Source organism: Adelges cooleyi, unplaced genomic scaffold (assembly GCF_023614345.1).
Source record: "Adelges cooleyi isolate 19-005CV unplaced genomic scaffold, UGA_ACOO_1.1 ACOO_flye_CR_arks_rails_tigmint_CR_PRNA_574, whole genome shotgun sequence".
Lineage (NCBI taxonomy): Eukaryota > Metazoa > Arthropoda > Insecta > Hemiptera > Adelgidae > Adelges > Adelges cooleyi.
This window is the reverse complement of record NW_026096268.1, coordinates 5,349,363-5,364,616: the sequence shown is the minus strand read 5'-3', so window position 1 is coordinate 5,364,616 and position 15,254 is coordinate 5,349,363. Positions and strand designations below refer to the sequence as shown.

At 32.8% G+C, this 15,254-nt stretch overlaps 2 protein-coding genes across 6 annotated transcripts in view; both read right to left on the bottom strand.

The window, feature by feature from the left end:
• The window catches only part of LOC126843726 (cGMP-specific 3',5'-cyclic phosphodiesterase), a 49,380-nt gene extending 44,374 nt beyond the window's left edge, over window positions 1-5,006 (bottom strand). For all 4 annotated transcript variants that reach the window (XR_007686474.1, XM_050581432.1, XM_050581434.1 and 1 more), the window contains exon 1: window positions 4,635-5,006. The gene's annotated coding sequence lies outside the window, so the exon portion shown is untranslated. The remainder of the gene's footprint in view (window positions 1-4,634) is intronic.
• A 6,198-nt stretch (window positions 5,007-11,204) lies between these two features.
• On the bottom strand, window positions 11,205-15,251 carry LOC126843732 (ras-related protein Rab-2-like). 2 transcript variants are annotated; one of them, XM_050581444.1, is made up of 5 exons: window positions 14,637-15,251; window positions 13,950-14,021; window positions 12,783-13,026; window positions 12,085-12,265; window positions 11,205-11,429 (listed from the first exon to the last, which is right to left on the bottom strand). In XM_050581444.1, exons 1-5 carry the CDS (start codon window positions 14,695-14,697, stop codon window positions 11,346-11,348), a joined length of 642 nt encoding a protein of 213 aa, XP_050437401.1. In that variant the 5' UTR covers window positions 14,698-15,251; the 3' UTR covers window positions 11,205-11,345. The 2 variants fall into 2 exon arrangements, with proteins under 2 accessions (XP_050437401.1, XP_050437402.1); XM_050581445.1 differs by lacking the exons at window positions 13,950-14,021; window positions 14,637-15,251 and adding an exon at window positions 13,470-13,550.
• Between the last annotated feature and the right edge of the window lie 3 nt (window positions 15,252-15,254).

Sequence of the window (15,254 nt, the reverse complement as noted above, 5' to 3'; positions counted from 1 at the left end):
TGCTATAATACTAATGTGATATTATAGTATTAATATCACGGAGAAACGATTGTTTACCTAAATCAAAACGATGAATGAAAAACCGCCAACGTAGTCGTTTAAGTACTTACGGTACATAAAAAGTATGGTTACATAAATATTTAATGAAACCCAAATCCTGTAGGGCTGTACCCGTTTAAATTTGTTTTTCTTATTTGCCGCCAATAAAAATATTTTGTAATAAAAAATAATGTTTGTAAAAGATATAATTTTGTATTTATTAACTTTTTAATACACGTTGTGCCTATCTACAATCAATTTTATAACCTAATCGGGTGGTCACTTATAAAAGCTAAAAATATTGATTTTACAATAAAACATAAATATTTTATAAAAGATTTTCCGAGGAAATTCAAATGTATACTATTTGTTTGACGTTTTGATAATAAATACATATATATGGAAATAATAATATGTCTGTTATTAATATGATAATACACAGACTATGTAATATTTGATTTTCTGTCAAAAAAATGTATTACAAAAAAAGTACCCAATTTATATTATTGTTGTATATTTTTAACGGACGAGATGTCCAAAATAGCGTAGTAATCAATTACGCCCAACACTGCTGTCGGATCTCCCTTTAAAAGCAAAATATCACTGCGGTGTGCTAGTGGAATATTGCATTTATTCTAACCCTTGGTGGTGGGCATAAGGACTATGATGATAATGTTGTTATCAGTTTGTATTAATGAAGCACATAATAATGTAATATTGTAATAAATAACACTCGATGTTGTTGCTTCGGTCCGCATGTCTTAATCGTATAGGCTCTTGGAAAAAATTACATCACATCGCGTTGGGTATGAATATCATTATGAAATCCTATTCTTCACTCGCCGGGGTCCACTATGAGTACTTAGGTAAACGTCATCGGTAGCCGTACTTAATCGGTTACTATGCTGGGCTCTTGGGTTCAGCCAAACATTATAAAAAAAAATGTTAAATGCATTTTAAACAACGCAGAATGACGTATCGCGCGATTATTATAATACTATATAAAATATATTATTAACCTGTAAGTATTTTTATTTTCTCAATTTATTATTGCAATATTAATCATTACCGTTTTGGAATTTAAAAAATTAATAAACAAACAAAATAATTATTCAACGATTTCAACAATTAAAAAGTGCTCGGCTGCGTTTGACAACAGGATAATACTCGTGGCCGTTAGTTAAGTAGTTCAGCTCCGCTAAAATTGTTCAATAGTAGAATTTAAACAATTTCCCTCTCCCTATCACATAACTACGCCAACTCAATCAGGACACATTACCATCCAGCACTGATAAAAAACATATACAGGCTTAATTGAATACATAGGTTCAACGCGCTAAAACGATTGTTACTTTAACTATTCCGATTGTTTTTTTCTCGTGTTAATATGTACATAAAAAAAGTCATATAAATACCTGGTTTCGACGAGTCGACAAAATTATAAATGACAATAGAAAAAGTCCTCGAAAAAGAACAATTAATTACAACAAAAATGCCACTCGTTCTAATTGCGAGCACAAAAATACTGCGGTAAACAAAAGACACTCGAACATCTCAAAACAAAACGAAAAAGATTAAGAACCTTGGTTCTTGTCCTTTATAATTGACCTTTTTTTTTGTTTAATATTATTTTCTTACCATTTATTGGGCGTCCTAGGCAACGTGATTAGAAATACAATTAAATGCCACATGAAGTACTTGAGCCAATACTACCAGGCTCGTTGGTTGACATAAACCGACTACAAAGCCTTTGTTCATTTAGTATTTTTGTTTTACATCCTAATATTGTTACAGCTAAAAAAAGTATCATATAAAATCGTCACTATAGTAAAGTTTACAGTGTTATAAATAATTTCTATTGTCTGTGGTAAAAGACTTTTTTTTAAAAGGGCAGTTTTTTAGGATGATATTTTTAACCTTTAACTTGGCAAGGGTTGTTTTTAAATACAAAAAAAAAAATCAAAAGAATTTTTAGTTAGGTCATGCAAACTAATATTTAAAAAGTATGTATTTTTAAGAATAGAAATCTAAGCTAAGTTATGGGTTAAAAGTTGGGAATATTGGATTTTGTCAAATACAGATTTTTATTTTAAAAAAACAAGTGTATTATGTCTAATACGCCCGATTTGGGTTTGTTGACTTTTTATTGTATATATATATATATATATATATATCATATATATAATATTATTGTGATGATATTTCCATTCATCGCGACGTTCGCTTTGACAACATTATGTATTGGTCTAACAATTAAATGCTTATTTTTCAATAATTAAATTAGATTTATGGTTATTTTGCAAGCTCCGTCCGAACACAATATGAGCAAAACACATACATAAATCAATTTAGCATTGCCGCGCGTCCCAAAAAAACTAAACTGCTGTATGTGGTGTTATCATTGGTGATCGGGGGGGGGGGGGGTTTGGAAATCTAAAAACCTTAAAACTTATAACTAGTGCTATAATTATTATGATTTCAACAAATCTCTCACTAAAATAATAAATGTAGGTATTTTGAAAAGCGCTAATTTTAAGTTTTAATGTTACTACTGATCTCCGTCAATGGATGTTTTTCGTGCGTGCCAAGGCAGTGAATTATTATGATGTTGCGTTATGGGAATTTAATTGTTTAATTTTTCAAAGCCGTCCCGGAAACAAGTATATACCTAAGCTAATGTTATCATTATTATATTATTTTCTCCAGGCCTATTATGTGGTATAATGCGGTCCGTTCTCGCAGGGAGCACCGACGGCCATTTATCTGCTTGACGTACTACCTAATGCATTTTGTGTTTTCCAACCACACGCGAGTCGTATATTAGTGGGTACATTTTTTGTTTCATTTTTCATCATCAAACTAATTGTTATTAAATTGCAAACAACGTACCGCATTCGTACCTACGAGTTCTACGAAATAAAAACAAAAAAAAAAAGCTAATAATTTTTTAGCTAAAACCTCTGTATCAAAATATACTACCCAAACACATAATGTTCTCCAGTTGATTTTTTTTTTTTTGCGGACATTAGTTTGGCCAAAAGTGAAAACTCAAATGGTCGTTTGCCAAAAGTCCTTGAAAAATAATACAGCGCTTTTGGACCGAAGAGGAATTAATATTAAATTATGCGGTTTGATTACTATTATATAAGTAAGAAAGTGTAAGTAAGTATAAGTGTAATGTAAGTATAAGTAGGTAAGTGAGCTAATTATTGGAATCCACATATATATAATTGGGCTTGCAATATTGGGTTTCACTTGAAACATTTGTAAATAAATCAAAATAACTGTTGTAAAATAATTTCAACTCGTAGTTTTTTTGTTTATAACTTAATGTAAGCTTATACACGTTCAATTTAACTGCGCAAACAAATGTATGGTATTTTAGTGCAGTCGGTTTGCGCGAATGAACCGAGTTAGTTATTTAAGATTTACACCTTTTAGGTTTTTTTGTTAATTTTTAATTCTAAATCCACGATATCCGTTTACACACAGCCTCATAGTACAAATGATTTAACTGTGCAATCATACTGTTTTTATTTACACACGCAGCGCAGTTAGCTTGTGCAATCCCGAAACCGAAGTGCGTACAGTTCGTTTGCACAGTTCAAATGAACGTGTAAACCCACATCTAAGCGTTAGTTATTACTATGTTTTATTATCAAAACAAACAGCTACTCCGGCAATAGATGTCATAGTAAAAGATACGTCCTAGCACGTGATTATGTTTATGTTTCGCTTAAGAAACTCTCGTCTTCGCGTTTTATAGTAAAAAAGTTCAGAATAATAGGTCTTAGAAAATTATAGAAAATTACAAATTGTATTTCTTTCTTACACGTCCAATGTAGAAATAGAATTGTACAGTATGTCAAAAGTTCAAAAAACGTTTATACCTAGTTTGATTTGTACATCATACATTAGCCAAAACGATTCATAAATAAACAACAATATTAATCATTTGGAAACAACTAATTAAGTACTAAATTGCGTTTCCGTCAAGAGGACCCCATATCCCTATTTACTAAGGAGTTCAAAATCTTAATTTAACGGTTAAACTGTGATATGTAATTATTAGCTCAGTAAATATGACTCTTTTTTAGCAGTTAATTTATTTTTCGGACTATCAAAGCATCCTTGACTGGGATTAAAAAAAAAAATATATCATCTAAACATAGCTACGCATATTCTCATTCTTATTATGAGAACTTTATGTATAGGTTCTGTATTCGGCTTTTTTATATTATTAACTCAACATTTACAATTTTAATTCTGACTTTTTTTACTATTTTAAGTGCTTGTATTTAAAGTAAAGTTTAAGATTTCTAAAAAAACTGACGATTGATACATTTTAAGCTATTAAATATATGACACTTTATATGATATTATACTTTGTATAATGTCAAAATTATGTCCAAATTATGTTTTAAACTGTAAAATTTTACAAGCATAATAGGCCAGTCAAATAAATACCTAGCTTTACATCTAAGATAACGGACGGCTACGTACAACACAAGTCAAATGCCATTAATTAACAAATTCACTGTTCAATGTTATGTTTATTTATTAACTATTATGTAAGTTATGCAAAAAATTCGTACTTGCTCTGGTGGGCGGTCTTGTTTAAGAAATAATTAAACGAATATTCCGTTGGGGGCGGTTTTATTCCGGCGGCCGGTAGCCTGCAGCACGTGGCGGCGGTGACACGGACGGACGGCGGTCGCCGGTCCGGCGTCGACGGACGCCAGATGTCGGCGACGACCGCGGTGACATGGCCCAGCACTCGCTGGCAGCGGCTGATGCGTCTGAACTGACTGTGACACGGCCGCGGAGGTGGACTCCGTTAAGGGACTACGGCGGCGGCCGGACAGGAAATATTATTATTGTTTGTTTTTCACGTGTGCGTCGTCGGTGTGCCCGCGTGTTTGCGTGGTGCGTGCGCGCGCGACCCGGTGTTCGTGGCGCCTGGCCGCGACGGTTACGCTGAGTGTACTGCAGCCTGTCGCGGGATTACCGCGCGCGCGAGACCAAGACGACACGTCAGCCGCGACCGTAGAGCGCTCGCTGTCCGCCGGTCGTTCTTCACTCCCTCCGCGCCGCGCCGCGTCCACGCACCCTCCCGTCTTGCCGGCATCCGGCGGCGGCGACGGTAACGCGCGCACGGTGATCCGCCGGTTGCCACGGGTGACCCAGGAATATGCGCGCGCACCCGCGTCCAGGGATAATATTTTCACTCCTCTTCCTCTCTCTCTATCCCTCCCCTCATCCCTACCTCCTTCTCGGCACACACACCGCGACCCGCATGTCGGCCTTCCTCACCTCCCCCCAAACAAAACCATGCGGGTTTCACTAGCCAAAGTCGAAAATTTCCCTCACCCACCCGCTCGCCATCCCCTACTCCACATTTTTATTTCCCCATAAACTTTCGATGGACTTCCCGGCCAGCTTTTTCGTTGCACAACAATAACAATACCGACTTATCAGAAATTAGATAAATTTCTTCTGATCAGGTTTTGTTTTTCGGAAAACAAACAAACGCAGCTCAATTAGCGCGTTAGGATGGACGAGCCAGACCCGTTTATGTATATCCGACGGTATGTTTGCTTCATTTATTTTTTTGTCCCGCGATGTACACTGTACACACACACGAGACCTTTCTTGTCGGCTTTTGAAATATTGCAAATTCCACGCGAAATTAAATCCTTTCCTGCCCACCGCTCGCCCGCCCGCTCGGTATTTCAATATCACACGTCAACCCCTCCGCGTAGGACTCAATACCTGAAAGCTTAAGGTCGTCGTCCGACAGAATCTGTACTTTGACATATTTTTATCGACCATTTTAATTAAAATTAAAAAAAATAAAATCTAACCTAGTCAAGTTTAATGTTACTTTTTAAAACGATAAAAACTACTAGTTTAGTTATTTGAAAAAAAAACCTAATTTAAGACATATAGAATACTTGTACTAAATACTTAAGTAATAAAATAATACATTAAAAAAAATACTCTTTGTTTTGTTCCTGTTTGATATAAAATGTTAAATATTTATTATTTAACTATTAATTATTTTTTGTAATTGTAAATAATTCCAGTATAATTATTAAACAGGTACACGTACATTAAACCTGTACATTTAATGTAATTAGTAAAAATTTATTTAGGACTTTAGGAAACACATGCTATTATGATTGTTATTTAAAAATAAACTTTGTATTTATCTTGGATATTATATTACACCCCGCCATAGCCATCGTATCCAATTTTAAGTTAAACAGATTTAGATAGCATACGGCTTATTTAAAAGCTATATTATGTCCTTAAAGTATTAAGTGGTATCTACACATTATGGGTACATTTTGATATAATCTCCATAAAATATTCCACGTATAATACTATACTAAAATTATTTCTATCGCAGTGAACTGTGCGTGTACCTACATAAATTATCAAATGCATTGTATAATTTAGATTAAAGCTGATTTTTATAATTTCTCATTAGATTTGATCAAACATTAATATTATTCCAACGGAATGGGACTTTTCATAAACATCAAAATTAAAATTATTTCACTATCTGACCCGTTGGTTACACACAGTTGTAGGGATATGTTGGAGGGATCAACAGTATAGTTCAGTAGAATAAAATGGTTGTAATGATTTCTGGAAATTCTGTTAAATTGTAATTATTTTTCTTACAAGTTAACAATTGTTTTCTGCTAACGGCTAATACATAAAAACAAAATATCGGGTTTATAAAAAAATTACCGCTTTGTACTAAACTAACGCATTTAATATTGTTATTATTATTCATATTTAAAGTTTGCTTATAAGGTTTTCAGAAATTTGCTTATCTCGGAATAAGAGTAAGACCATATTATGTGTCTTTATCAAAAATAGAACTACTTGGAATTCCGGATGAAATGATTCAATTTTAGATTGGCAATTGGGTGAATTTTTCATTTAGACGAGAATTCTTTTCAGATCATTCTGTTAATTAGTTAAATGTGACCTTTTCGGTTTAGAGAGAAAGTCGTGTGCGATTATATGTGATTTGGCGGTGGTATTTTTTATTTAATTTAGTGGGTCTTGTGTTTTGAGTTTGTCGCCGAAACCGATCCGCGCTATTTTGTGTCGGTTTTTTCCAGTTTCTTCAAGTCATTTATCGCACAAATTACTAGTTGGCCATTTTCCGTGTAAAGTACATAAATCACGCGAGTGTGTATCACGGTCCAATGGTCTGGATTAACTTTGGAGTAAAACTTAGTGCCCACACGGTGTTCCGTCACCTCCAATACGGTAGGATTGAATCAATTTGGAATGAAATTACCGCCTTATCGCCAGCCACCACTCACTCGTTTGTCACACAGCCCTTCAACCGAACTTTGGCCGATAGTGATTTTTGTGTTAAAGACAACCCGTCAGTTATAAACTGCCAAAATAATCCAAGGCCGTATAGTTAATAAAAATGTATGCCGGTATTAAGCACCGGGGTAGGTACAAAACACACAGGGCGTCCTAACTAATTTCTGTGACGGTTTTTGAGTTTTTTGAACTTGATTTTCTAAACACAATTCCTGTACCCGTATTATGCTTTGAAATAAAAAAATACATAGTTAAAAAGTAAAGACAGAATTTATTGTTCTCAGTTTCCCTAAAGCTTAAAACAGATACTTCAATATTAGTAACTAAAAAGAAACTTTTGTTATGAAAATGTTTGAGGTGTCGATTCAAAATTTGAGTAACATTTTGTCAGTAAGTTCGAAATCTATTTATTATACGGTTAAGATAAGGCGAGGGTGTGTGCAACAAAACATATTCATAATTCGCATGTTTCTCCTTGCGGAAATTTTTTTTTTTTTTTTTGAGAAAAAATGGTATAATATTACCGATAGTAACTGCATAACAGAAACCTTAGAGAGAAACCTTTCAATACGTCAACATACCAAGGCTGATGATTTAATAGGCTTTCGGAAAGTTTGGTTTCCCATATTACACTTGTTCCAGTACTAATACCACACGGATAATTAACTTTATTAATCATATACTACATGATTTATACCTACTATAAATAATAGCAACAATAATATAACAACAATATCTTCAGTTAATATCCTCACGCAAATAAACAATTTTGATTTTTAATCTAACCTATCCAAACAAGTTAATTTGTATAGCTCAATACGTTTATGTATTACAATCTAAATAAATACAAATTAAATGCTGTTCGTTGGAACACGCATCACTTGAGAACGGGTGGACCAAATGCTCAAGACAAACAAATAAAAACTCATCGGGCTGCATTCCGTTACAACGTGACAATTGATTACAGTGCTGACCAATCCGTTGCTATTGGATCGATGAACGTCGTGTGTCCACATTGAAGTACAGAAATGAAGCCCTTGGATTGTGTTGCGCAATTGTATTTCTTAACCCGAGCGAAGCCCGGGATTGAACCTAGTTTATAAATAAAAGTAGTTTTAAAAATTTAAAAAATAAATCATACACCTTAATTTAGTAGGTTATGTTTAATGTTGTAAAAATATAATAACTTGTTCATAAACTTAACCTATTCGCTTCTGGATAACACACGAATTATGTCAATATTTCTATAGGAGAACAATAAATGCTAATTTAAAAATCAAAGACACATTTGATATGAAATATGGAAAAAAAACATTATATTGTTTTAAATCGATTCCAGTTAATCCTTTATATAAGCTAAAACTAACATTCAACGTTTCTACATAACCTACAAATTTTATTCAACTTGATCAAGTAACTCAATTAATAATACTTCCGGTGACTTTATTAAACTATGTTGAACTAACTAACTAATCATAAACTTGCCAACCCTCGTCATACTACTGTATATTACAGATGTTATTATAACCCGAGTATAAAGCAATTCATTGTTTATTTAAATAGTAAATACAATACTAAGTTTGTTGGCCACACATGGCATGTTACTTTCCAGACTATATAAAGTACCACAGTAAACGCGGTTATGATTAATGATGATGATGCAAGACGCTATTATCTTCTAGATTCTACGATGCTACATATGATGAAGATGCTATAAGTGACACTAAGTTGAAAAAAAATAACAGTCGATAAAAAAATGAAGGGGTTTCATTTTTAATAACTATTTCGTTATTACATAGTAAAATACAAGCACTAATAATAATAATATATTTATAAATACAATTCGCATATAAGTACAATCACTATTTTGCAGAAAAAATAATTTATAAGTACTAGTACTTCAACTTTTTTTTTATTTAAATATTGTATTATAGTGACAAAAAAAAGAAAATTGAACTGCTCTAGAGTTCTTATGTAATAATATTGTGGTTAGCATATGACACTGACCACTGTTATTTAATGAATAACATGTTGAGTAAATACAGCTACAACATTACTCGTCCAAGAATTCGGGTTTCGTGACTTTCAAGGTCTTTATTTTGTACGTGCAATTACCATACCTGATGCACTTTTGCAAAATAAAAATGTTAAAAATCAGAAAGGAACCGCAAGGAAAGCGGTGGTATTTAACACTGCTATCTCTGGCGTGGCTTTAATTTATTAATTGGTAATTTTATTACACCGCACTTCTGTAATAATATTGTAGTCGACCGGTTGACAAATTGGAAACCGCAGCGCGCGTTTTTATTTTGCTATTCAATTAAACACATGATATGTTTTTATTACAGCCGTACACGCGAGCAGCAGCTGGTTGTTTTTTTATTTTCGAAATCTCTGCCGGTCAGTGCAGTACTTACAACAGCATAGTAATGGCGTTAAATTAATTTCGGGTGAAACCTAGCGAAAAATACATTCATCGTTTGACCCACAAAAAAATAGACCGCGTACAGCTAATCGCCGTGTATTTTATATATGTATACATAATAATAATAATACACTATAATAATAATAATGCCGAAGGATGATCGGGCCATTAGCTCCGGCTGTCGTCGAGGCATTAGGTATTGGTGATTAGGCAAGGGATACCTACAGCGAATACTATTCAACTATGATAGCGTTTTTTACAGTAAGAAAATAATAAAAAATAATTAATAAAAAAAAAAAAAGTGTAAAACTAACGCGTTATTTATTTAATTTGAATCAACGATGACGAAAGAACGTACAAACCACGGCTATAAAACGCGCTGTCCGCTTATACTATTAACAAATATACTTGTCTAGGCTCTACAACTGTTATTGCTATTAATTATATACATAAAGAGCACACATGGTGTGTAATAGCCATAAAGCGACCACCTGTGCACTCAAAAAACTTAGGTTTGTTTGAAGTCCCTCAGGCTTTATTATAAGATTATGTAGAACGCCTAACTGCTAATTGGCAAGTGATAATTTTGATTTATTAACATTATTATTATAATTGGTGACAAATGTGAAAAGCGCATTCCGTTATGGTGTAAAATTTGTTACAAGAGGAAAACATTTGAATTGCCTATCTACTTTTCACTAATATATTATTACAATATTTATAGTTGAGTTTAATTCGAAAAATGGGTTGTTCCAAGAAATGTATTTGTTATGTCATCAAATAATCATTTATTCGAATACACATTAATTATTTGTTAGTTTTCGGGTAATAATTTATTCGATTAAAATGTTTTTAAAGTTACCGAACAAATATGTTTGGATTAGAATATTATAATCTTATTTTAATTGTATACGTTATGTGATGATTTTTTTTAAATTTTGATTTGTTATTAAAATTTTGTTTTTTTTCAAATTTTATTTTTAATTTCTGTCCTTATTGCAGCTGTTAGTGTTTAGTACAAATCAATTACTAACAGCTAATACAAATAAATCAATATTTTAATAACAATTTTGATAATTAATTTCACATGACTAATCGTTTCAATCCATCATGTAGATTTTTTTATTTGTCCATTTATATATTCATGATTCTCAAAAAAATATTATTTATTGAGCAGTTATATATTTTCAAACTTTGTCTTTCATAATATATTGGATTGCGATGATATGCGCTTCCCATAAAAATATGTGTTCTTACAACAATAACATATTATAGTTCAATTTCTTATTGTGAGTACACATTTGGTCTTAAAGAATTTTATAAATCAACATAAATCTTAATACTAATTTACAAAACTGAAAATACTACTTTTATTGGTATTGTGTACTTTGCCTACTTTCGACTTTTTTTTTAGGTGGTTACTGGTAAAACAAAAAATAGCATTAACAAATAAACGTACAAGTGTATACAAAGGATTTAATTTATATTTTGTCTTATTTGTAATTAAACAGCAAATTAAGGTAAATTAATTCGATGAACAGCAATCGCTCGCGTGGTTTTTTACTTTTTCAGATTTACTTATTTTTCGTCCTATTCGAACGCCTGACATCTGTAACAAATAATAATTAAAACGATTAGCAAATATTCAGACAGTTCACAAGTAACTACACAACGTACAGTGGTCGGATCCGAAATGGCATAAAATCGGCAAAAACTCCAAGAGAGCTTTATTTCTGGGAGAATATTTGGAACCAATATGTTTTTGGCACGCTGAACGATGCCTATACAATAGTCAAGTTCAGAAGATTTCTGACTGCTCATAACGGGGAACAAAGCATTGTTACCTACCTATTTTCTTGGTTTAAACCAACAACAAACGCAACAACACATAAATTCTGAACGAAACCAACTCTCCTCGATCAGGACTTGTAAATATTACCGACCTGGGATGGGATAGCCTCTCGTGAGCGAAGCTGCAGCTAGTCTTTACATGTTTATCTAGTTCCACTGAGCAATTCTAAGACAACCGCACGTTCGCGCCAGACAGTTACACACTTATAACTAGCGATGGTATTACATAGTCGCTAAATTAATATTTTAGAAAATAATTCTAAAACCTTTTGGGGAAATTTATAACAAAATTGTTGATCACTTTTGAAAGAGAATTTAGTTTTTTTATTCAGGTTTTATATTATAGGGCTTTTGCCGCTATCCGACCACTTTGCAAACGTATCAAACGATACGTTTTTAATTTTTATCCTTACCGGTCGGTTGACGTCGATTTCACCGCTCATGACTTTCCTGTACAAGTACCTGGCCAATTCTTCAAATACCTCAGACACATTATCGGCTGTTTTGGCGGATGTTTCGAAAAACAACAAACTGTTTGTCGTGGAAAATTTTTCGCCGTCCACTCGGTCCACTTGTCGGTTTTCTTCTAGATCTCTGCAAAGTAAAAAAAAAAAAAAACCATCGACCCTATTAATCGAATGCAATATGTACTGTAAAAATAACACAGTGCTACAAAAAACAAAATTAACTTTTCAAGTGACCTACTGCTGGTTATAGGTCTGAGTCCACATAAAACCGCGTTTGACAATTTGTCCACACCCTCAAAATTTTAATTGACCGTCGTACAAAGTCACTCTTGGGAATACTTAATAAACCACAGACGGCCGCACGGATAATAGCAGAAATATTGATGTTATGCAAAACTATTGTAATCGGTCTAACAATTTGCACGCCAAAAATGTCGTAGCGCACTAAATGCATTCAGATGGGAATTGATAGTTTTTTTTCTATTGTTCGAAGACTTGTAGATTGTTTTTGGGGTTTTTGTTTCGGCAAGGGACATGGCGTGGGCCGTTCAAAAACCGGGGAATAGATTGTTATACATTGTAATACGAAAAAGGTAACGTGCATTCCACGGACAAACATTATGCAATATTATATAATATTTTACGTTTTATTGCCGACCAACGCAAACGCCATTCTCGAGTTGGAGTTGAGGCGAGCTTCTTTCAGCCATTCGCTGACGTGCAAAAAGGAATTACGGTTGGTTATGTTGTACACGAGTATACAAGCAGCCGCGCCAGTGTAATACGACCTGGCAATCGATTTGAAGACCTCCTGCCCAGCAGTGTCCCAAATGGCTATTTTGATTTTCTTACCGTACAAGGATAGCGTTTTGTGTCCATAATCTACACCTGAAAATATTTCCATACGCATGACTTATATTTTTTTCAATTTTGTTACAACACAACAACAAGTGCAGAAGATACATTACAACGCAAAACATAATATTTATGAGGTGAACATATTTCACTAACGAACAAATAGCGGTGCGCATTAAGCGAGTAATAGGGCGGTTATCCAGGAAATTTGTAGACACGGGCGAGGGATATAGAAAGGAGTACTAGGGAGCGAGGCGGCACTTAAAAGTTGATCGAGGGTAATCTCTAACATTAAATTTAAAAAGTTAGATGATAAAAAGAAAATTTACATTAAATTGTTTATAAAGATAAATCCAGTCGTAATGGGTAAACTAAACACTCAATTGTTTCATCTGTAATGCAATTTAAGTTAAGTTTAATTTTGTAGACCATTCGTTATCGGCTATAGCCTTTCTAAATTACCTATAATCAATTACATTGCGCGACTTCTGACATAAAACTATTTGTTTGACGTGAAAATACTTCAGTGGAAATTCGATACCTCTTTAGAAATGCACTTTATATTTTTCAATATGAAACTTGATACCTATTTAACTCGGGCTATAAAGCTCCCAGACAACAGACTTATAAATATAGCGTTGAACAGTCTCTACAAACAAACCAATAAGTAAACACGTCATGTATATATATATATAAATTATATTTCGCATGAAATATTTATATCTTTTGTTGAGTATACATTTTACGTATTAAGTAAAGTATCATAATATAATATGTTATATATAAAATATATAATTCAATTACATCGTTTACCGAACGTAACGTTATTATTTTAAGCCCTTAAGGTACGTTACGTGCATAAGAAAATTAAACGTCTAAATATGCTTAGTGCTTACATTGTTACAGCAAGTTTTTTACACAAAATAAATAACTATACAAATTATATTGTTATTTACCAATGGTCGAGAGCTCTTTAGTATCAAATTCATGGTAAAGGAACTGTCTAGTTATGCATGTCTTTCCTACGCCTAAAAAACACAAATGCAAATTAAATCAAACAACATTATTTGAACACAGTAAATTTGGTATAATACAATATTAATACACATGTTTTACTTCGTTCCAATTGGGTTTAAAAAATCAATTCGATTAAGAGTAAAGCGTATTTTTGAAATTCATATCTTGAATACATTTATATTAAAATTCTATTCAAACGATTTTTTTATAATAATTACATTATGCAACGGAACGTTTTTATGGAATAAGCACAAAAGTGTACAAATTAAAAAAACTGTCACAACTTGCAGTTGAAATTAAATTGTATAAATAAATATCTCCACCAGCGTTCAATTTTTTAGAGAAAAAGTAAATATATAATGTTTATATTGGAAGACATGCTTTTTATTCAACTGGAAATAATATAATATGCTTTCTATAATTATTAATACTTAAAGTTAGTTTAAAATTAGTTAAACGATTAGTTTAGTTTGAATTTTGACAAAAATTGTCCATGCGGAATTGATTTTTTTACAAAATATGTATGAATTTTTAAAAATATTTTATAACATGTCGAATAAAACTAATATCCCAAAATATTATATTGTCCGTATAATATTATTTTGTATACCTTTTAACGTACTTACCAACATCGCCGACTACAATAAATTTAAACAAATAATCATAAACATCTTCTCTTCTAGCCATTTTGAAACACTATCCGATTTTTGTATTTACCAAAAAAAACATTTATGCTTATGATTTCAAAAACAAAACAAAACAAAATTACATTTACTACAAAATTATAATTTTCTTTTAAATATTATTTTAAAAAAACAATGTCGTACAACAATGTCTCGTCGGTTCAGTGGCAATGACGCATTTATAATATTGTGACCGACTGTGCAAATCGAGTTTTATTGTGTCGACTGTTTCGTTTTGAGATAAGAAAAAAAAATCATACAAAGAGTTGGGTCCAGAGATCATTATTATGTATAGGTACACACAATATATTATTACAACGACTGTTTTTAGTTTTCTTATAATATCGGCGCACCCCTTTATAGGACAGACTTACGGGCGAGGTATTAAATTCGAAACTCATCCATGCTGACAACAGATAAAAAATAAATAACGACAAATGAGACTGTTACTATGACGACATTGTCCAGCGGACAGGAAGCAATTTTTCCAATACCCTGGGCAAGTCTACACCGCTATAAGTGCACCCGACCCGTGTGACCGAAGTGCATTTACATGTAGTG